The sequence below is a fragment of the Hypomesus nipponensis genome, chromosome 28 (assembly GCF_054491055.1).
Source record: "Hypomesus nipponensis isolate SF chromosome 28, ASM5449105v1, whole genome shotgun sequence".
In the NCBI taxonomy this organism is placed as follows: Eukaryota; Metazoa; Chordata; class Actinopteri; order Osmeriformes; family Osmeridae; genus Hypomesus; species Hypomesus nipponensis.
The window spans coordinates 12220336-12242557 of NC_140388.1; the positions used below are offsets into that span (position 1 = coordinate 12220336).

The 22222-nt window shown below is 47.2% G+C and overlaps 2 protein-coding genes across 3 annotated transcripts; one reads left to right on the forward strand and one right to left on the reverse strand.

The window, feature by feature from the left end:
- Positions 1 to 39: 39 nt before the first annotated feature.
- tut7 (terminal uridylyl transferase 7) lies at positions 40 to 19081 on the reverse strand. 2 transcript variants are annotated; one of them, XM_084694593.1, is made up of 30 exons: positions 19049 to 19081; positions 17716 to 17847; positions 16579 to 16957; positions 16258 to 16412; positions 15980 to 16096; positions 15611 to 15788; positions 15121 to 15209; positions 14956 to 15007; positions 14804 to 14873; positions 14520 to 14646; positions 13780 to 13899; positions 13357 to 13488; positions 12956 to 13133; positions 12189 to 12847; positions 11936 to 12086; positions 11403 to 11489; positions 10935 to 11035; positions 5519 to 5576; positions 4581 to 4684; positions 4315 to 4404; positions 4028 to 4141; positions 3759 to 3836; positions 3468 to 3645; positions 3271 to 3318; positions 3096 to 3187; positions 2852 to 2967; positions 1807 to 2016; positions 1610 to 1635; positions 1459 to 1522; positions 40 to 1356 (listed from the first exon to the last, which is right to left on the reverse strand). In XM_084694593.1, the coding sequence occupies exons 3-29, from the start codon at positions 16937 to 16939 to the stop codon at positions 1494 to 1496; spliced, it is 3720 nt and encodes a 1239-aa protein (XP_084550719.1). In that variant the 5' UTR covers positions 16940 to 16957; positions 17716 to 17847; positions 19049 to 19081; the 3' UTR covers positions 40 to 1356; positions 1459 to 1493. The 2 variants fall into 2 exon arrangements, with proteins under 2 accessions (XP_084550719.1, XP_084550718.1); XM_084694592.1 differs by having other exon boundaries at positions 1814 to 2016; positions 19049 to 19078.
- On the forward strand, positions 18736 to 21332 carry ccno (cyclin O). The gene is made up of 3 exons (XM_084694594.1): positions 18736 to 19319; positions 19453 to 19638; positions 20280 to 21332. The coding sequence occupies exons 1-3, from the start codon at positions 18948 to 18950 to the stop codon at positions 20991 to 20993; spliced, it is 1272 nt and encodes a 423-aa protein (XP_084550720.1). The 5' UTR covers positions 18736 to 18947; the 3' UTR covers positions 20994 to 21332.
- The last annotated feature ends 890 nt before the right edge of the window (positions 21333 to 22222 follow it).

Genomic DNA, 22222 nt, shown 5'->3' on the forward strand with positions numbered 1-22222 from the left:
CTCACAAATCATGAAATGACGTGGGAAAAAAGTAAACAATTTTCACCTAAATACGTTTTATTTAATAAGAAGGGTCTTTCAGACAGAACACTAGCAGCAAATCAGCCAGGCACAGAGCCTTACATTACAGCTATTTTTCTGACTAACCAAATCCACCATGGCCACAAATTACTGTGTCTGGCCAAACAAAATCAATAGTTGTACAGTTTCTTATTTTCTCTTGAACTTTGGATTGACCAACTCAAGTTTAATGAGCCACAGTGTATCTCTATATCAACATCTCGAGTTCAAAGAGAATTGCCATCATTTAATATATTCAATAACAAAAGACAGTCAGCTGGAGTATACCATAAAATCGAGTTGTTATTTTGCAAAAAATAAAATGGCAAAAACAAATTAACATTCCAATAATAAACATAACAAAACATATCTAATAAATACTTCATGATTGACAGAATTTGCTGTCACATCAGGAATATGATTAACTTTGTTGGGTAAAATAAACAACATTTTCCAATTTGAGATGGCACGACGCCAGGTAGAGTCCAAGACAGTGAACTTAAAGACTGCATTAACTGCTCCGGAAAATGGAGAAGCCCAACCTTACTCTCTTTTACATGTTAGAGTTCTTACATCATTGCATATACAGTAGCCTTAATCGGGTTACAGCAAAGTGGAATGGACTTCTACCATCTTTGGAAACTCGTACGTCGTAAGTAAAAAATAAAATCGTTTTTTAAATTTTTTTTTAGTTAATTTGACCCCTTTGTTCAGGCAGTTCCACCCTATTTAAAATCACACAACCCTGCAGACGTACATGAGGAAAGCCAATTAAAGTACCTGCGTTGTGTGACTATCAGACACACACCAGAGTTATGGCACATACTGCTTGCTAGGCTACATGAGAGGAGGGAGTCAGTGAACAATCAGTGCACAGGAAACAAAATCAAACAAAATCACTCTTTAAAAAATAAACAATGTAAAAGCCGTGTTGTTTAGGTAAACGAGGAAGTGACGTGCATGCAGCCGGTTAAAACAATCTATTTAAAAAAACTCCTCCTCTGAGGAGTGAAGGGTTTAAAATATAAAAAGGCCCTTTTCTCCTCTGGATCACATTGGGCCAATGGTGGTTTTCTTTCTTTTTTGGGAGGGGGGGGGGGGTCTGTGAATTTCCACGGTGCAGTCCTTGTTCAGGGGTCACTGAAGAAGAGGGGCTTGGAGTTCACTGCTCTCGAGCCTCTCGTTCTTCTTATCCTCTCCATCTCCTTTCTTCTTCTCTTCCTCCATCTGGTAGTCTTCAGTCCTCCAGGCTCCGCCCCTGACAGGCCCGTCCCTGGTGTCTGCTGGATAGACTTCCTAAAACGTTCAAACACACAAGATTAACACACCACCCTCACACATACACACCCACACACGCTCAGACGTAAACATTACACCAAGCCTGAAAGGTGAACACACCTGTCTGTGGACTGTGGACATTTTTCTGCCTCGTTTTACTTTTCTCGTTGTGGGGATGCGCGTCCTAGACAAGGAAACGAGGATGAGAATCTCTCTGGGAATTAGTGTGTGTTTGTGTCACATGGTGGTGGAGTGTGTGTGTGTCAGATACCTGTATGTCTCTCTCTTTGGCACTCGCTGTAAAAAACATTTGAACAACAGTATTATCAGTGCACCCATGACAGTCATTCCACACAACTGAATTAAGGGGAAATTCCATTAATACCACAAAAGAACACCCCCCAAAAATTGCAGGAATTGACAGTAGAAAGCCTGGTTTAAAAACAGGTTTAGGAGTGCAGACAGTACCTCCTACCTATAGGGGGCCCTCTGTACTGAGGACAGTCCTTCTTCATGTGCGCTTGAGAGCCACACAGGAAGCAGCACCGCTTCTCCTCCGACCTCCTCCAGCGCTCGCCCTTCCAAGGCGTCCCCTCCCGGCCCCCGTCGGCCGGCTCTGCCCAGTCTCTGCGTCCCTCCACCCTGTTCCTGTCCTCCTGGTCCCGCCTCTGCTTGGACCTGTCACACACACACGCATCAGTAACACCCATGCATCAGTAACACACACACACACATCAGTAACACACACACACACACACATCAGTAACACACACACATCAGTAACACACACACACACACATCAGTAACACACACACACACACATCAGTAACACACACACACACACATCAGTAACACACACACACACACATCAGTAACACACACACACACACATCAGTAACACACACACACATCAGTAACACACACTCACATCAGTTACACACACACACATCAGTAACACACACACACACATCAGTAACACACACACACACATCAGTAACACACACACACACACATCAGTAACACACACACACACACATCAGTAACACACACACACACACATCAGTAACACACACACACACATCAGTAACACACACACACACACACATCAGTAACACACACACACACACACATCAGTAACACACACACACATCAGTAACACACACACACATCAGTAACACACACACACACACACATCAGTAACACACACACACATCAGTAACACACACTCACATCAGTTACACACACACACATCAGTTACACACACACACACACATCAGTAACACACACACACATCAGTAACACACACACACATCAGTAACACACACTCACATCAGTAACACACACACACATCAGTTACACACACTCACATCAGTTACACACACACACATCAGTTACACACACACACATCAGTAACACACACACACATCAGTAACACACACACACATCAGTAACACACACACGCATCAACAGAGAAAACAAAAGAAAAGAAAGGAAGTGTGTTGGCGATGCGTACTTTTTGCGCATGGGGCAGTCTTTCATGAAGTGGCCGATCTTGCCACAGATTCTGCAGCAGCGGTCATTGGGCGCCAGTTCTCCCTCCGTAAGAACCTCCGGATCAAAGAAATACTCCTGGAGAGGGAGAGACACGCAGCGCTCGTGAGGGAAAACACATTTTACTGGATATAACAGTTGTATTTGCCAGTTCTCAATTATGCATATGTGCGTTTTTTCAAACGTGAACATTTGTGAACACAAACCATTTGGCTGGGGTACTCTGGAGGATAGCTTTTGACAGGCACGCCGAACACCCTTCTGCCGTTGATGAAGGCCTTCATGATGAAGTTAGTCACTGTGATGAAGAAGAAAGACCTGGTTGGAAGAACAGAAGGTCTAAAAGGTCCAGACAGGATATATTCACAGAAAGAAACCCACTTCTTCTGGACAGGCCAGCTCCCAGGTTATGGTTCAGATCAAACGGGTCTGGGGAAACAAGACGACAACATTTTGACACGGGGGAAACAACTGCCTCACTGCAAACTCATTCGGACGAGACACCAAACCGTCAAAACAAATGACAGTTTGAGGGGGAGAACTCCTCTCCTCCACAGCCCTCTCTGGTCTGGACTCACCCTCGATGACAATGTACTTGGAGGTCCACTGCTTGTTGAAGGTGGTGAGGGGAGCGTGCTGGCGGATGCAGATGACGTGCTCTCTGAAGTCAAACACCTCTGTGTAGAACTGCAGCAAGCCCAGCCACAGCGCCCCCACTGATTCAGTATTCTTCTGGTACTGCGGCCAGCGACTGGGCTAGAGAGACACACAAATACAATGTGTTCATTAAGCAGAAACAAGCAGTTGGAATCAGGTGGAATAATCACACACTTAAACACCAACATGCTCAACACACACACACAACTTACCAGAGCCTCCATGTCATCATAAAAGTACACGTTCCAGCCATCGACCAGCACCTCTGGCTTCACATCCCCATCGTAAATCTATCCAGGAAAAGATCACCATCTGTTATTCCTTCCTACATCAACGCTCTTGGACGTCTCATCGGTAACGCTCACTCTAGGATGAACCCAGAACTAGGTGAGGTCAAGGTCAATGAAGCCATGTGTGTGCGTGTGAGCGAGCGGTGTATCTGTGTGAGCCAGCGGTGTGTGTGTGTGTGTGTGTGTGAGACCTCTTGGAGCACGGGGATGATCGGTGGGTTCCTCTGCTGCAGGTAGAACAGCACCATGAGGGTGTAGGCGTAGGAGGACAGGCTGCCGCGCGACGCATCCCCGATGTCACACATCTGCAGGGGAGGAAAGACACGTCACAACCTTGGGGACACGAGGGTTAGGATGGCGCCGTGCTGGGCACAGGGACAACGTGTAACAGTGAGGAATGATAGGATGATGTTGACCTGGTCGTGTAGGCAGGTGTTACGAGTGTGTGTGTGTGTGAGGGGGGGGGGGGGGGGGTTACCTTGGCAAACACCTTCATGACGTAGCAGAGGATGGTGACCCTGCGGTCGATCGCGGCGTAGCACGCCAGCAGGTTAGTGTTGTGTAAAGCCTGATGTGAGCAGGACAGAAAGACAATTACATTTCCAATTTTTTTCCTCCCAGTCGGCCAAGCCTGTTCCTCCTTACCAGAGTGTTCTAGAGGCTGATGTTCCTCCTTACCAGAGTGTTCTAGAGGCTGATGTTCCTCCTTACCAGAGGGTTCTAGAGGCTGATGTTCCTCCTTACCAGAGTGTTGTAGAGGCTGATGTCTCCCTCCAGACTGGTGCGCACATGGTAGAACTTGACAATGGGCACTTTGGCTGTGGTGATGGGCAGGATGTTTCTTAGATCTGGGGGTGCAGACAGAATGATGGATGAAACCAGACAGCTCTCTCATCTTGATGTGTTAATTGAGACTGCTGAAGAGATATGAAGGCTGGAATCATTTGGCTAGCTCAGCTTGCAAATAGATCATTAGGCTATGTATTATGTTTTCGTGTTAATTGACAAAAATATTCACCCCCGTTATCAAAACCAGAATGCATGTGTTCCTTAGGTTGAATGCAGTAGTGTTAAACAGTGTTTCAGTAGGCGGGGCTTCCCCATCCAGAAACAACACAAACCACACAGGCTGATGTCTTACCGCAGCAGCCCGGCTTAGATTCCAGCCCAGGTCCTTAGCTGCCCCTCTCTGCCCCTCTCTGCCCCTCTCTGCCCCTCTCTGCCCCTCTCTGCCCCTCTCTGTCCCTCTCTGTCCCTCTCTGTCCCTCTCTGCCCCTCTCTGCCCCTCTCTGCCCCTCTCTGCCCCTCTCTGCCCCTCTCTGCCCCTCTCTGTCCCTCTCTGTCCCTCTCTGTCCCTCTCTGCCCCTCTCTGCCCCTCTCTGCCCCTCTCTGCCCCTCTCTGCCCCTCTCTGCCTCTCTCTGCCTCTCTCTGTCCCTGAATTTCCTGTCTCTCTCATACTGTCACTAGCATTCATAAAGCAGAAATGCCTACAAATATAGAAATTCCTTCAGTAGGGGGAGACACGCGAATAGTCTGTTCGAGTTCATTAACTGCTGATGCACAGAAGCATGAATTGCCATTAGATGGCGCTGTTTCTCTTATCTAGCACAAGCTTTCAAACGACCATTAGGTACATCTTTCACCTAAGTAACAGCTTGGCGGCGGGTAGTGAGGAGCGTACCTGGGTGTTTTCTCAGCAGTCTGGCCACACTCTCGATAATACTGATGCAGTCCAGGTTCTGAGGAGAAAGGACATCACATGCCAGCGTGAACACACATACCATGTCCACATCATCCCCTACACAACACAAACATACCATGTCCACATCATCCCCTACACAACACACACATACCACGTCCACATCATCCCCTACACAACACACACATACCATGTCCACATCATCCCCTACACAACACACACATACCATGTCCACATCATCCCCTACACAACACACACATACCACGTCCACATCATCCCCTACACAACACACACATACCACGTCCACATCATCCCCTACACAACACACACATACCACGTCCACATCATCCCCTACACAACACACCTTCCATGTCCACATCATCCCCTACACAACACACATACCATGTCCACATCATCCCCTACACAACACACATACCATGTCCACATCATCCCCTACACAACACACTGTACCATGTCCACATCATCCCCTACACAACACACTGTACCATGTCCACATCATCCCCTACACAACACACTGTACCATGTCCACATCATCCCCTACACAACACACTGTACCATGTCCACATCATCCCCTACACAACACACTGTACCATGTCCACATCATCCCCTACACAACACACTGTACCATGTCCACATCATCCCCTACACAACACACTGTACCATGTCCACATCATCCCCTACACAACACACTGTACCATGTCCACATCATCCCCTACACAACACACTGTACCATGTCCACATCATCCCCTACACAACACACTGTACCATGTCCACATCATCCCCTACACAACACACTGTACCATGTCCACATCATCCCCTACACAACACACTGTACCATGTCCACATCATCCCCTACACAACACACTGTACCATGTCCACATCATCCCCTACACAACACACTGTACCATGTCCACATCATCCCCTACACAACACACTGTACCATGTCCACATCATCCCCTACACAACACACTGTACCATGTCCACATCATCCCCTACACAACACACATACCATGTCCACATCATCCCCTACACAACACACTGTACCATGTCCACATCATCCCCTACACAACACACTGTACCATGTCCACATCATCCCCTACACAACACACTGTACCATGTCCACATCATCCCCTACACAACACACTGTACCATGTCCACATCATCCCCTACACAACACACCTTCCATGTCCACATCATCCCCTACACAACACACTGTACCATGTCCACATCATCCCCTACACAACACACCTTCCATGTCCACATCATCCCCTACACAACACACCTTCCATGTCCACATCATCCCCTACACAACACACTGTACCATGTCCACATCATCCCCTACACAACACACTGTACCATGTCCACATCATCCCCTACACAACACACTGTACCATGTCCACATCATCCCCTACACAACACACCTTCCATGTCCACATCATCCCCTACACAACACACTGTACCATGTCCACATCATCCCCTACACAACACACATACCATGTCCACATCATCCCCTACACAATACACATACCATGTCCACATCATCCCCTACACAACACACCTTCCATGTCCACATCATCCCCTACACAACACACTGTACCATGTCCACATCATCCCCTACACAACACACATACCATGTCCACATCATCCCCTACACAATACACATACCATGTCCACATCATCCCCTACACAACACACATACCATGTCCACATCATCCCCTACACAACACACATACCATGTCCACATCATCCCCTACACAACACACTGTACCATGTCCACATCATCCCCTACACAACACACATACCATGTCCACATCATCCCCTACACAACACACTGTACCATGTCCACATCATCCCCTACACAACACACTGTACCATGTCCACATCATCCCCTACACAACACACTGTACCATGTCCACATCATCCCCTACACAACACACTGTACCATGTCCACATCATCCCCTACACAACACACTGTACCATGTCCACATCATCCCCTACACAACACACTGTACCATGTCCACATCATCCCCTACACAACACACTGTACCATGTCCACATCATCCCCTACACAACACACTGTACCATGTCCACATCATCCCCTACACAACACACTGTACCATGTCCACATCATCCCCTACACAACACACTGTACCATGTCCACATCATCCCCTACACAACACACTGTACCATGTCCACATCATCCCCTACACAACACACTGTACCATGTCCACATCATCCCCTACACAACACACTGTACCATGTCCACATCATCCCCTACACAACACACTGTACCATGTCCACATCATCCCCTACACAACACACTGTACCATGTCCACATCATCCCCTACACAACACACCTTCCATGTCCACATCATCCCCTACACAACACACTGTACCATGTCCACATCATCCCCTACACAACACACTGTACCATGTCCACATCATCCCCTACACAACACACTGTACCATGTCCACATCATCCCCTACACAACACACTGTACCATGTCCACATCATCCCCTACACAACACACTGTACCATGTCCACATCATCCCCTACACAACACACTGTACCATGTCCACATCATCCCCTACACAACACACTGTACCATGTCCACATCATCCCCTACACAACACACTGTACCATGTCCACATCATCCCCTACACAACACACTGTACCATGTCCACATCATCCCCTACACAACACACTGTACCATGTCCACATCATCCCCTACACAACACACCTTCCATGTCCACATCATCCCCTACACAACACACTGTACCATGTCCACATCATCCCCTACACAACACACTGTACCATGTCCACATCATCCCCTACACAACACACTGTACCATGTCCACATCATCCCCTACACAACACACTGTACCATGTCCACATCATCCCCTACACAACACACTGTACCATGTCCACATCATCCCCTACACAACACACTGTACCATGTCCACATCATCCCCTACACAACACACTGTACCATGTCCACATCATCCCCTACACAACACACTGTACCATGTCCACATCATCCCCTACACAACACACTGTACCATGTCCACATCATCCCCTACACAACACACTGTACCATGTCCACATCATCCCCTACACAACACACTGTACCATGTCCACATCATCCCCTACACAACACACTGTACCATGTCCACATCATCCCCTACACAACACACTGTACCATGTCCACATCATCCCCTACACAACACACTGTACCATGTCCACATCATCCCCTACACAACACACTGTACCATGTCCACATCATCCCCTACACAACACACTGTACCATGTCCACATCATCCCCTACACAACACACTGTACCATGTCCACATCATCCCCTACACAACACACTGTACCATGTCCACATCATCCCCTACACAACACACTGTACCATGTCCACATCATCCCCTACACAACACACTGTACCATGTCCACATCATCCCCTACACAACACACTGTACCATGTCCACATCATCCCCTACACAACACACTGTACCATGTCCACATCATCCCCTACACAACACACTGTACCATGTCCACATCATCCCCTACACAACACACTGTACCATGTCCACATCATCCCCTACACAACACACTGTACCATGTCCACATCATCCCCTACACAACACACTGTACCATGTCCACATCATCCCCTACACAACACACTGTACCATGTCCACATCATCCCCTACACAACACACTGTACCATGTCCACATCATCCCCTACACAACACACTGTACCATGTCCACATCATCCCCTACACAACACACTGTACCATGTCCACATCATCCCCTACACAACACACTGTACCATGTCCACATCATCCCCTACACAACACACTGTACCATGTCCACATCATCCCCTACACAACACACTGTACCATGTCCACATCATCCCCTACACAACACACTGTACCATGTCCACATCATCCCCTACACAACACACTGTACCATGTCCACATCATCCCCTACACAACACACTGTACCATGTCCACATCATCCCCTACACAACACACTGTACCATGTCCACATCATCCCCTACACAACACACTGTACCATGTCCACATCATCCCCTACACAACACACTGTACCATGTCCACATCATCCCCTACACAACACACTGTACCATGTCCACATCATCCCCTACACAACACACTGTACCATGTCCACATCATCCCCTACACAACACACTGTACCATGTCCACATCATCCCCTACACAACACACTGTACCATGTCCACATCATCCCCTACACAACACACTGTACCATGTCCACATCATCCCCTACACAACACACTGTACCATGTCCACATCATCCCCTACACAACACACTGTACCATGTCCACATCATCCCCTACACAACACACTGTACCATGTCCACATCATCCCCTACACAACACACTGTACCATGTCCACATCATCCCCTACACAACACACTGTACCATGTCCACATCATCCCCTACACAACACACTGTACCATGTCCACATCATCCCCTACACAACACACTGTACCATGTCCACATCATCCCCTACACAACACACTGTACCATGTCCACATCATCCCCTACACAACACACTGTACCATGTCCACATCATCCCCTACACAACACACTGTACCATGTCCACATCATCCCCTACACAACACACTGTACCATGTCCACATCATCCCCTACACAACACACTGTACCATGTCCACATCATCCCCTACACAACACACTGTACCATGTCCACATCATCCCCTACACAACACACTGTACCATGTCCACATCATCCCCTACACAACACACTGTACCATGTCCACATCATCCCCTACACAACACACTGTACCATGTCCACATCATCCCCTACACAACACACTGTACCATGTCCACATCATCCCCTACACAACACACTGTACCATGTCCACATCATCCCCTACACAACACACTGTACCATGTCCACATCATCCCCTACACAACACACTGTACCATGTCCACATCATCCCCTACACAACACACTGTACCATGTCCACATCATCCCCTACACAACACACTGTACCATGTCCACATCATCCCCTACACAACACACTGTACCATGTCCACATCATCCCCTACACACTGACACTCTCACATGGAAAAAAGGTGATTTTTGCAATCTTGGCCCAGCTGTTACAAGTTATTCATAAAAGGCAATTAATATTAAGTCGATTCATATCTACTTACATACTCTATTTCAGTTTTGTTTACAAGGTGTTTACAATATATATTTGTTAATTTCTTTGTGCCAAGTGTGATTTGAAAACCAACATATATTTTCAATATTGTGAATGGTTGGGTGGAATGATACACATGTCAAATGAAATAAAGGTTTGTATAATTACATCAGCAGTCTCTTGTCCCTTTAACACCATGCAGATGTCCAAGTCACTCTGCTTGAAGCCAAATCCGTTCTTCGAAGAACCAAACAGGCAAAGTTTTGCACCTTTCACCAAAAGCACAGATTAAACAAAGATTATTTATTTTTTTTCATCAAAAAGGCCATTTGTTTCACCTGTTTGTCAGTGACATCCTGAAGCACTGGATAGCTCTACAGTAGCAACAGTTATACACTGGAGTAATTTGTAAAAACAAATAAATATATATATTGTTTTAAATATTTTACAAATATATAAATATAAAGTATATCAATATATATATATATATATATCTCAATATATATATATATCTCAATATATATATATATATATCTCAATATATATCTATATATATATATATCAATATATATATATATACATATATATATATATACACACACTTTAGTTAGTGGAGATGACAGCCTGAAGTCTCACCTGCAAACTGGCAGCGTACGAAGCGCTCCACATCCTTCAGGATGTGCTCTCTGACTCCCAGCTCCAGCTCATCAGGGGCGAAGTCTCCTGCAAGGACCAAGCTGGCTCAGCTGCACTACTTTAAACACCCTCCTACTTACAGCCTAACCAATAGGACTTCATGGGTTCACTGCCGATTTATTTGATCGAATTCAGTTTAGACGTATACATTATTCAACATTGTTAGCTTGAGTTTGGGAAATCGTTAATCAATGAAGGATGACTTCCTCGTTTGACAAACGACATGACATTTGCTTGGTTGTAAAAACAAAATATGTTAGATGGGAGTCAGATGGCTGAACGGTTAGGCAATCGGGCTATTAATCAGAAGGTTCGATTCACGGCCGCACATTTGACATTGTGTCCTTGGGCAAAGCACTTCACCCTACTTGCCTCGGGGAGAATGTCCCTGTACTTGCTGTAAGTCGCTCTGGATAAGTGCGTCTGCTAAATGACTAAATGTAAATGCAGACGTCCTCCTCATCTCTACTCACGGTAACACTGCTCGCAGACCAGGCTGAGGGTCTCCAGGAAGCGGGGGATCATGGGAGGCAGAGGGTCCAGCGTCACCTTCTTGAAGTCTTCAGGACAGTCTTTTTTCAGGTGTCCGTCCCGCTTGCACAGGCTGCACACCACCGTGTGGGACTGGAGGAAGGAAGGCTCATGATTAACCGTGTATTAACCGTGTCAACCGACATTACAAAGGTTGCAATTGCGGCGATTGAAAAGCGAATTCTAGTTGTTTACCTTGCCCCGTGTGAACGCTTGTTTGTTGAATTCGTAACACAGTTTGTTGAGTGCTTCCGTTATCTTTACGGATGTTTCTCTCTGTTGTTCCGCCGCCTCCTCCCCGTCCTGCTCCTGGCACGGCCCCTCCTCATCGGACAGAGGCTCGTCCCCCGACACCTCGTCTAACTGGAAGAGTTCCTCGTCTTCTGTGGTGAAACTGTTCAGGTGCTCTCGACCGTAAACCTCCTCTTCCTCCTCCTCCTCCTCCTCAGAGAGGCTACTATTCCCCAGATCTGCACTCTCTCTCTCCTTGTCTTTATCAGATTCACTGTACCCCTCTCCAACTTCTTCTTCTTCTTCCACGACACAGTTTGAATCCTGAGATCCAGACTCTCCTTTGTGGCCCCTGGCTGACTCAGCCAGGCTGAGAGAGTCCAGGCTGGAGGGGAGGCCCTGCTCATCACTCAGGGGTCCCAGACCCACCTCCAGACGAGAACCGGAACCTTTCTCTGGCTTGTGATTGGATGGTTTCGGCACTCCTAGCTTGTGATTGGCAGGGGACGTGGTGAGTGGGAGAGCAAAGTACTTGTAGGTGGTTTTGAGGCAGTGGAGGATGTACTCAAACATCTGCTGGCTATTCAAGGTGCGAGCCACGTTTCTCTTCACAGCAAATGGGTCTAGGGAATACAATAAGGTCATGTAAAACTCCCTTATCAAGTGCAGAAATATTAGTTGTGACCAACCAATACGTTCAACAACGCCAACTAGTCCATGGAGATTCTAACCTTCAACAGCGATGCGTTTCTTCGGCCAGTCTTTGGCCTCGCGTGATAGGACGGCACGGGTTCTGACGCTGATGACACTGTCGGAGAAGTTGAACTCCAGCGAATAGAATCGCAGCATCTCCACCCACAGAAGCCCCGCCTCCGGAGAGGAGCGGGGGCCCGGGAAAACAAGAGGGGCCTGCTCCCAACACACACACAGACACACGCACACACACAGACACAGACACACACAGATACACACAGGTTAAACATCAAAACACCACCACAGTCCAGGATACAGAACAACATCAGTCGCAACACAAAAGATCAACTGCACATCAGACAACTCCAGCTCCATTTTTGTTTCCGATTTCTTCACATGGGATTGTTAGTTCCTCAGGAGGAGATGTGGGCGTGGTCACCTTGCCCTTCCTGTAGAAGCTGTCTGCAGGTGTGGAGGAATCCTTTGCAGAGCGGTAGCCCCAGTGCACAAAACCGTCTTCCAGGTGGGTGAGGCTGAAGTCTGACAGCCTGCTCACGGAAAACTCCTTGATCTGGAGGGAAAGAGCGAGAACACGAGATGTAACAAAAAAACATGAAGAAAAAGTGCCATGAAAAAAATCATGTTCAACTGCTAAGTATTTGTTCTGGTATTTTCTGCTTGCCGGTATTAATCGACATAGCAGTCGTTCCTGCATCACAAATACTGTATGGAGAGCATGACCTCAAGTCAAGACTAATTAAATTAGAGTTGTACGAGTTCAGCTCATTAACATCCCAGACCCAACAATACAAACAAGCACCAGAATAACATTCAGACAGCAGCAGCACTCCCTCCCTCCTACCTCGTGGCCCAGGTAGCTGGGCAGGATGTGTTCCTTGCGCTGCTGCAGGAAGTAGATGACCATGAGGGCCAGGACGTACGACGGCAGGCCCCCCTCCTCCGCTCGGTCCACGTGACAAATCTGACAACACAGCAGGGGGAAGGTGAGGCAGGTGGAGAGTAAGGTAGGTGGGGTGGAGGGTGAGGCAGGTGGGGTGGAGGGTGAGGCAGGTGGGGTGGAGGGTGAGGCAGGTGGAGTGGAGAGTGAGGCAGGTGGGGTGGAGAGTAAGGTAGGTGGGGTGGAGGGTGAGGCAGGTGGGGTGGAGGGTGAGGCAGGTGGAGTGGAGAGTGAGGCAGGTGGGGTGGAGAGTGAGGCAGGTGGGGTGGAGAGTGAGGCAGGTGGGGTGGAGGGTGTTGGCTCTGAACACACATATTAAGGGGATGTGTGGCTGAGCTGCTGAACTGACTGCTGGTTGGGGTGTAGGGCAGGGGTGGGGGGTGTAGGGCAGGGGTGGGGGGTGTAGGGCAGGGGTGGGGGGGTGTAGGGCAGGGGTGGGGGGTGTAGGGCAGGGGTGGGGGGTGTAGGGCAGGGGTGGGGGGGTGGTTGGGGGGGATGATGTGGGGGATCCTGGGGATAGTGGGGTTGGTCCTGGGGGAGGAGGGGAGGGTCCTGGGGGAGGAGGGGAGGGTCCTGGGGGAGGAGGGGAGGGTCCTGGGGGAGGAGGGGAGGGTCCTGGGGGAGGAGGGGAGGGGGTAACTCACCCAAGCCCAGTGTCTGAGGCCCAGGACCAGAGGGAGGAGGAGGGGCTCCTGGCTGGCCAGGGCCGCTAGGTAGCAGGTGGTCTGGTACGCGTTGTCATTTCCAGCGCTCACCCTGCAGACCAGGCCACTACGGAGGAAAAACTATTATGGTCTGTGGACACATCACCTGCAGTCTGACCCAATGGTGTACACTGCTGTTTACTAGGCACTCCAGTTACAACATTGTACAAGTGGAACATGGGACATTAGAAAAGCTGAGTTTCACTTCCACAACTGAAACTCACCTCTCCTTGTCTTTGCAGATAACCACGGGCACCCTGGCATGGAAATCAGCCTCCATCTCCACATAGAGATCTGGAAACACACAGTAACTAAATACAGCAGCAAAGGCTCTGTTTACACTCGATTCACTCAGTCGACACTTTTCATCACTCACCACTCTTGGAGAGACTTTCATGAACCAGCAACAGGACTTCTGGCTGATGCATCTGGAAACACAGTCAACATTGTACATTTTTATAACACTCACATTCAGGTTTGCCACCCCAGATGAAAAATTCACAGGGTGACTTGTCAATTTTATACACACATGACTACTCACATGAGAGGGAAACTGAATATCAATGTTGATGTCTGAATCCTTGAACCCAAACTTAGTGCAAGAGGATCCATACAGCCTAAGATTGATTCCTGGAAGAACACCAAAACAACACAGGATTGAATACATCATACAGAAAAAAACTTTACAGAACTTGAATCTACACACATGCTCTTTAAGCACCAACCCCCACAAACTAACATCTAAAAACAGAGTTATGTGTTGGTTCAGAAGCAGTTCTATGGGCATAGGTGAAGCACTCTATGACTCTGCTTGAAAAAGCGCTACACAAATTAAATTTGATTTTAAGAGACCATCAGAATGTTTGATTTGAGAGTACGCTGAACGTTGACAACTCACAACAAAAACACCCCCAAACTGAAGCAAGTACATTTAAATTGAGACAAATCAAACCACCACCCCACAACCTGGAGGAGTTCATGAACAGGGCAGGGCTTGGTGGTCGTGAGGCCTGTGGGCTGCAGGGTCTCACCAGGCAGGACAGACAGGAGGACAGCCTGCATGGCAGCCAGAATCAGCCGTCTCCTCTCCACGTCCACGTCGCTCATCCCCAACTCTGTCACCACGCCCTGCAGGGCGCGGCCGAGGGCGCTCACCTGGTCCGGCCCGGGAGGCAGGATCTCCGTCAGCATGGCCTCCTCCTTCCTCTCCTGGGCACACGGACACACACAGGCATCAGCGTCAGATCATATACAAGTTGGTCGATCACAACGCATTCAAAAGGTTAGATGTTCTCCGGGATTGAAGCGCCCCCAACCCTGCTGTTAGCGGACGACCTGCTCTACTTCCTGAGCAACAGTCCCCCCCGGTAACCATTCATCGTTTGGTCTGAGTCTCTCACCCGAGCTCGCCTCTTGTGCCACTTGTCTCTGATGTGTCTGTGGGCGGCAGAGACGGAATCCAGCAGCACGTCACACAGGGAGCAGGAGTACAGGGCGTTGGGGCAGCTGCGTGACCTCTGACCCCATCGTGGAGAGAGGGAACAAACAAATCGTTGGATAAAGACGAGAGAAAAAGCCATAGCAAGGAACCCCCAACTGCAGACTCTCTGACCGGTAAACAACCGGTGCAAGTTAAGATTTTTTTTTTTTTTTTCAAAAACTTCTGAAGAGCACCAACCTTGTTGAGACGGAAGATCTCGTCTTTGCCGATCTGCTCCTCAGCCTGTCTCAGCCCCTGGAGCTCTTTGCCTGAGAGGGCAGACTCGTCGATCACCGGGCCCCTGTCGTTCTCCCCGTGCCCGCGCCTCCGGTCCCGGTTCCTCTGCCTCCCCCCTGGAGCATGACAACAAACGCACCCGGTTCACTACATTACCCAGACTCCCCTACATCAGCCCGGGTTTCACAACCAAGCTGCCCTTCTCATGACCTGTGGACCTAGCGCCAGGGAGCTGGCCAGAAAGCTTCTGAACCACATTCTCAACTTTGGTTCGACGCCCACCTGAGATGTCAGCGGCTGTCTCCCCCTGGTCCTCGTCCTGGTAGCCCCTTTTCCAGCGCTGCTGTGGGGGACGGTCTCTCCAGTTCTCCTTCGTCCCTCCTGGCTGGTTGTCAGAACCTGGGAACCTCCTGAACCCTTCTCTTTGCGAGGGGCTGTGGCCGCCCTTGAACCCTCCGGGGGAACCGCTCAACGGTCCTCCTTTCTTGGAGCCCGCACCGTAAGACCCTCCATAGGGCCGCTCTTTCTGAGGGTTGTACACCCGACCCGCGTCCTGGCTCCTCCAGGCGTCCGCGTCTTCAGCCACAGGCCCCCTCTCCCGTCCTCCCTGCTTGGGGTAACGTTGTCTACCTGACTCCTCCATGGTAATCTTCAATCAGACCTGGAGAATCAGAGAGAGAGCCATGAGAGTCATCACTTTGCGAGTAATGACAACGTTGAGTGAGAGAAAGGGGTGCCGTTACCGTTTGTTAAAATGTTTGCTGTTGTACAGTAGTAATTAGCCAATAAATGGTACTGCATTGGTTATGAAGAGCGCAAAAGATACACTGAGAAAATACTTCCGAGTTTTAAGACTAGCAAACAAAAGTTCGCTAGTATCTATTTTAATTTGTGTCAGCCGGCTAGCGCCTCGAGGTGAATTTGTAGCGTATCTGGCTAGCTAGCTAACTATGGTCACCACAGACAGCTAGTTAGGTGAAGACAGCTAGCTAGCTTGCTAGCTGCTTCCTTAAATTATGCATTACCATTCTGGTAGATTTAGCAGAAGTCACAGAAAACTAGCTAGGCTAGCTATCAATAGCATAATGTTTCACGGGTTGCTTTGCTAATGTAAGATGGCATGACGTAGCTAGTTTGCTAACATAGCTTGGATCTCAAGCTGAGTGGCAGAAAGAAATGAAGCTAGTATTAGTTCTGTGAACTTACAAATGTAAAACAGTCATGAGATATTTTTCGATTTAAAACAACCCCCACAGCCAGGTTTCTAGTGAAAGGAAACCGAAAGATAGCTAGTTAGCTAGCTAGCTGTTGTGTTTTGTGGGCTGCATAATACGGACTCGCTAACAAAACCTTAAAATGTTGCTACAACACAAAATACAAGATTCATTGCGTGTAAACGCTGCCGTATACATAAAATACCTTTTGTCTATGTATGGGCAGCATATTAACGTCCACAAGGACTTTCATTTAATCTCAACAACTCTCCTGTGTCCTCTTGCTTCTGTTGCGAGTTGCGCACGCCTGCGTTTTGGGGGCGGAGCCAAACGTGTTCTTTGGACGACACAAAACTGATGACAATCAAGAGAGTTGCCTGAAAAGCATTCTCTCTAGCTATGCCAACACATTCATCAAACTACAAACGTTAGAGTAAATTGGCATTATTTTGATAGATGCTTTTTTGTCCCCGTGGAGAAACTGGTGTGAGGCACAATCACAAGGCATCAGTAAGGAAGCAAATCAGTGACATCATGTTTTGAATTTCCAAAGGCATTTAATACTTAATATTGAAATGCAAACACCACCGAATTTGATGGGTTTTAATTATACTCTTTAAAATTGAAATAAGAATTTATTTCAATGCAAAAAAAATAATAATTCGAGGTTCAAAAATTCAGTTTGCTCAAATTCGAAAAGTAACATTGAAATCCCCCCAAAAAAGAAAAAAAAAATCAAGCTTCAGATATTCAAATGGAACTAAATTAAATTCAAATTCCTATCTGATTTTTACTGAAAACAATTTAGCAACCTGAATTTCTGAAACTAGAATTATTATTTTTTTTACATTGAAATTAATTAATGTCAACTCTAAAGAGGTGAATTCAAAACCAACAATTTGGTGGTGTTTACATTTCAATATTAAGTATTCAATGCCTTTTAAAATTATAAACATTTTGTCACTGATTGGCTTCCATACATCAGTCACTAACCACGAACCACAAATCCATGAATAATACGTCGCACCTTACAACATTTTTGGTTGGCCAGACCAGCTGGACATGTTTCCATTGTCAATTTGGCCGGGTTTCCCAGATTCTTTAAGAAGCTCTAAACGCTGAAATCTTCTTAGGAACGTTCTAAGAGTGCTGTAGAACGCTCTTAGAACGTTCCTATGAAGCTCTTAGTGTTAAGAGCTTCTTAACAAATCTGGGATACCCGGCCAGTATCCTTACTTATAGCGTAAACCTCAGAAGCGGAGCTTTGAGCGGGGTAGACCCCGGGAAAATATCGGTGATGCATAAAACGTCATCGCGTTGATGTCCAATGACATGCAAGCCCTGGGTTGTCAATACACAACCACACCAAAGGTATCACTTGGGTAGGCAATTTTTTTTTATATAGGCAACTAGACAGACTCAGTCCAATAAGTGAAAATGGTGACACTCAAGCACACTGGAGAATGTTTAGGAGTAATTTGCGGACGAAGACTCACGAATACCGTCTCTGAATCAGGCGTAGTGCAGGAAAAACAAACCTGCACACCGGTTCAGAAACCTCGGGCCGTGAGGTACCGAAAGCAGAAAATCATGACCAAACTCAGTGATTCTGGTTTTGAGGAGGATTTTCCCTTTGCGAGTCCATCGCCTATTCAGACACGCTTGCGTCAACCGGGCCCGGAGACATCACGAAGTCTTCATCGGCTGCTATCAAATTGGTATCACAACTATGGAGAGATTGTTTACAACATACAAAAAGACAAGGAGAAGCTATTTCATCCCTTCAAGTGCTTGGAACGTCAACCCCAGGTACGAAATCTAACGGTAGCTGGGGTAGGTATAGACCTCGTGAGGAGGCTCAATCACCTGAGTTTAGGCTTAACAGATTTGTGAAATAATTTGTGTCCGATAAACAAAACGTGCTCTTTGTATTTCCTCCCAGGTGACAGCCGAGGCTCGGTGTAAACTGGTCAGTTGGCTCATTCCCGTGCACAGGCATTTCCGCTTGTCATTCGAGTGCTCCTGTCTAGCAGTGAACATCATGGATCGCTTCCTAGCCTCGACACCTGTGGCTGCGGACTGTTTTCAGCTACTGGGCGTCACCACACTCTTACTCGCAAGTAAACAGGCACGTGTTAAGATTGTGTAGTATCGCTCACATCGTAGCATGACAGTTTTACTTTATTTAGAGAAAGTTGGAGTGCGTTCGTGCCTGTGTGTGTTGGACCGAGTGCTGATTGAAACATGGCTTTTCAATTCCGTGAACTTTCACTTGCGCAGAAAAAGTTCACTCTGTGAAGGACACATCCTCTCAATAGTGACATCTGGGATTGTATCGACAGATTAGTGGGGCAAGATTTTTCACAATAGGCTTAAAGTCATGTGACAAAAAATGTGTTAATGTTTTATCAGAAAACAAATTGATGATGAATTTTGGTTCGCCAAGTTACGAATGGTAGGTAGTCATTTATTTTTCTTTTTTTTGTGTTCTTCAGATTGGTATTAATGAAAAACAATAATTGTAATTTCCCATGCTGTGTGCATTTGATAGATACATAGATAGGTGGTATAAGTATGCGCTTGTAGACACAGTTCAATTGCTCAAGTGTGTCAGATGCATTTGGACAATCAAGGCCTCAGTACATTTCCATCGTTAAAACATGACTTTACAAGGTCAGCATTGTTCTGTGAATCCTGCTTAGAGCGCTACATGGCTAGTAGTACCGTTAGCATCTGTGAGTGAACTCTTTGTTTTGCTCTGTCATTCAGGTGGAGGTCTTCTCCCCAAGAATCAGCCAGCTGCTCTCCCTGTGTTGCCATGCCTTCTCCCGAGAGCAGCTCTGCAACCTGGAGTGCCTCATTCTGCTCCGCCTCAATTTCCGTCTAGCCGCGCCCACTTTGGCCTTCTTCCTGGACCACTACACCAATCATAGCTTGGCCGGACAGGAAGTGGGCGGGGACGTGGAGGACACCAGGCTGCCTGTGGACGGAGGGGAGGAGGGAGGGCAGTTACAGTCAGGTGCAGGCAGGTGCTGCAGCCTGGCTCGCAGGGTGTGTGAGCTGAGTTTGGCGGACTATGCCTTTAATAAGTACCCTCCTTCCTTGACGGCTCTCTGTGCAGTGAGGCTGGCCAATGAGCTTCTGGAGAAGGAACAAGATCTTTCTGAACGCATGGACCAATCAGACACTGAAGACAGGACATGTGATCCTGGAGAGGAGAGCAATCAGGGACATTGCATGGATGAACGTGATCATACCTCTGTTGATAATGATCAAGCTTCGGTATACGAGGATCACACTTCATCAGTGGGTGTCACTCAGTCAGTTACAGAACACACCCCGTTACCGGGTAGCCCCACCCTGAATGACCTAACCCTGGGTTTGGAGGACAACACCCAAGGCCTTACCCTGGAATGCATAGAAAACTTGAAACTGTTAGTGTCCCTGAACAAGGAAGCATTGCTAGCTATGATAACATTGTGACGTCATTACCTCAATAAAAGCTAAATAAAAATATTTGCGAATGGCACTTGTATAGGTCACCTCATATACTTTATTGAATACATTTGATGTTCATTTACTTATGTGTTATTATTGATTCTGATGTACTGAAGTATTTATTTGTGACTGTTCTGGTCAAGACAATATGTTAAATAAATGTTCTCTCCAATGCATTGACATGAGCTGTCTAAGATGTTTCTGGAGAGTATTTTTAATTTCCACAATAACTTATGTTTTTGTCTGTCAGTATGCAATCACTATGAAAACATTTACTGTGAATGGAAACAGGTTGAGAACAGTTCAATAAATCATAAACAATCAAAACAAGTTGTGTTTCCCTTGTCACAGAGGCAGTCAGGAAAAACTACCCCAAACCTTAGAGAGAAAATGGAAGAAACCTCAGGATGAAAGAATCTAGGGATGGATTCTTACAGAGACATAAGGGTAGTATTTTGGGGCAATTGTCAGCTATGGGGTAGGGAGAAGATCAACATTACACCACAAGACAGTCAGTTAAAAACCAGGAGATGATCCTTCTGGGTGATCCATCAGAGGGCATTAGAGACCAATTTCTGTGTTGGGTGGGCAACTCTGTCTCCAAATGAAAGTCCAAGATCTATTTCAAAATACATTTTTTTTTGTTGCCTTCATTACTTAAGAAGTCATCTTACAAAGTTTATGGGGCTTACAGGTTTAAACGGGTCTGACAGCTACACATTAGGCTATATGATGTAAATATGATTAATGTTATTACTTAGTTTACCTATACGTTTTAAAAACGGTGTGATTGTTCTTTCACCTAATCTTATTTACTCATTTGGAGTGGGATGTAATGGGATTTAATGCTTCTGCAAAGACCATTCCTGTTAGTGATCAATCACCCGTAGGCTACTTCTCCAATAATGCCGCTTGGTAGCGCGCGACAAGCGCTGGAAAGGCGCTAACCGTGAGTCCCAAGCTGAGTTCAACAATTTGCCACAGAGTCGGTGGTCCCCAAGCGGATAGACTACACGCACGGAGAGCCCGCGGTAAAGCGCCCTCCCTCGCGGTCCCATTTTGCACTTAGGGCAGAAAACCGTTAACTACACCTGTTTAATCTCCGGGGACGCTGCTGTTCCATGGAAACCAAAAAAGGCCGCGGCATTGAGTTGTTTAAACCGGGAGCATGTTGTTTATATCAGACTCAACTGTGTTTTGGTGCCAGTAAATCA

Bases quoted from the DNA above. Each gene is read 5' to 3' on its own strand.
- tut7 (XM_084694592.1), bottom strand. From the start codon at position 16,939: ATGGAGGAGTCAGGTAGACAACGTTACCCCAAGCAGGGAGGACGGGAG. The intron at 16,413-16,578 runs GTGGGCGTCGAA...GTCATGCTCCAG, and splicing joins GACAGCCGCTGACATCTCAG to GGGGGAGGCAGAGGAACCGG. The intron at 4,142-4,314 runs GTAACCCCCCCC...CCTCCCCTGCAG, and splicing joins TCATGAAGGTGTTTGCCAAG to ATGTGTGACATCGGGGATGC.
- ccno (XM_084694594.1), top strand. From the start codon at position 18,948: ATGGTGACACTCAAGCACACTGGAGAATGTTTAGGAGTAATTTGCGGA. The intron at 19,320-19,452 runs GTACGAAATCTA...ATTTCCTCCCAG, and splicing joins GCTTGGAACGTCAACCCCAG to GTGACAGCCGAGGCTCGGTG. The intron at 19,639-20,279 runs GCACGTGTTAAG...TCTGTCATTCAG, and splicing joins TCTTACTCGCAAGTAAACAG to GTGGAGGTCTTCTCCCCAAG.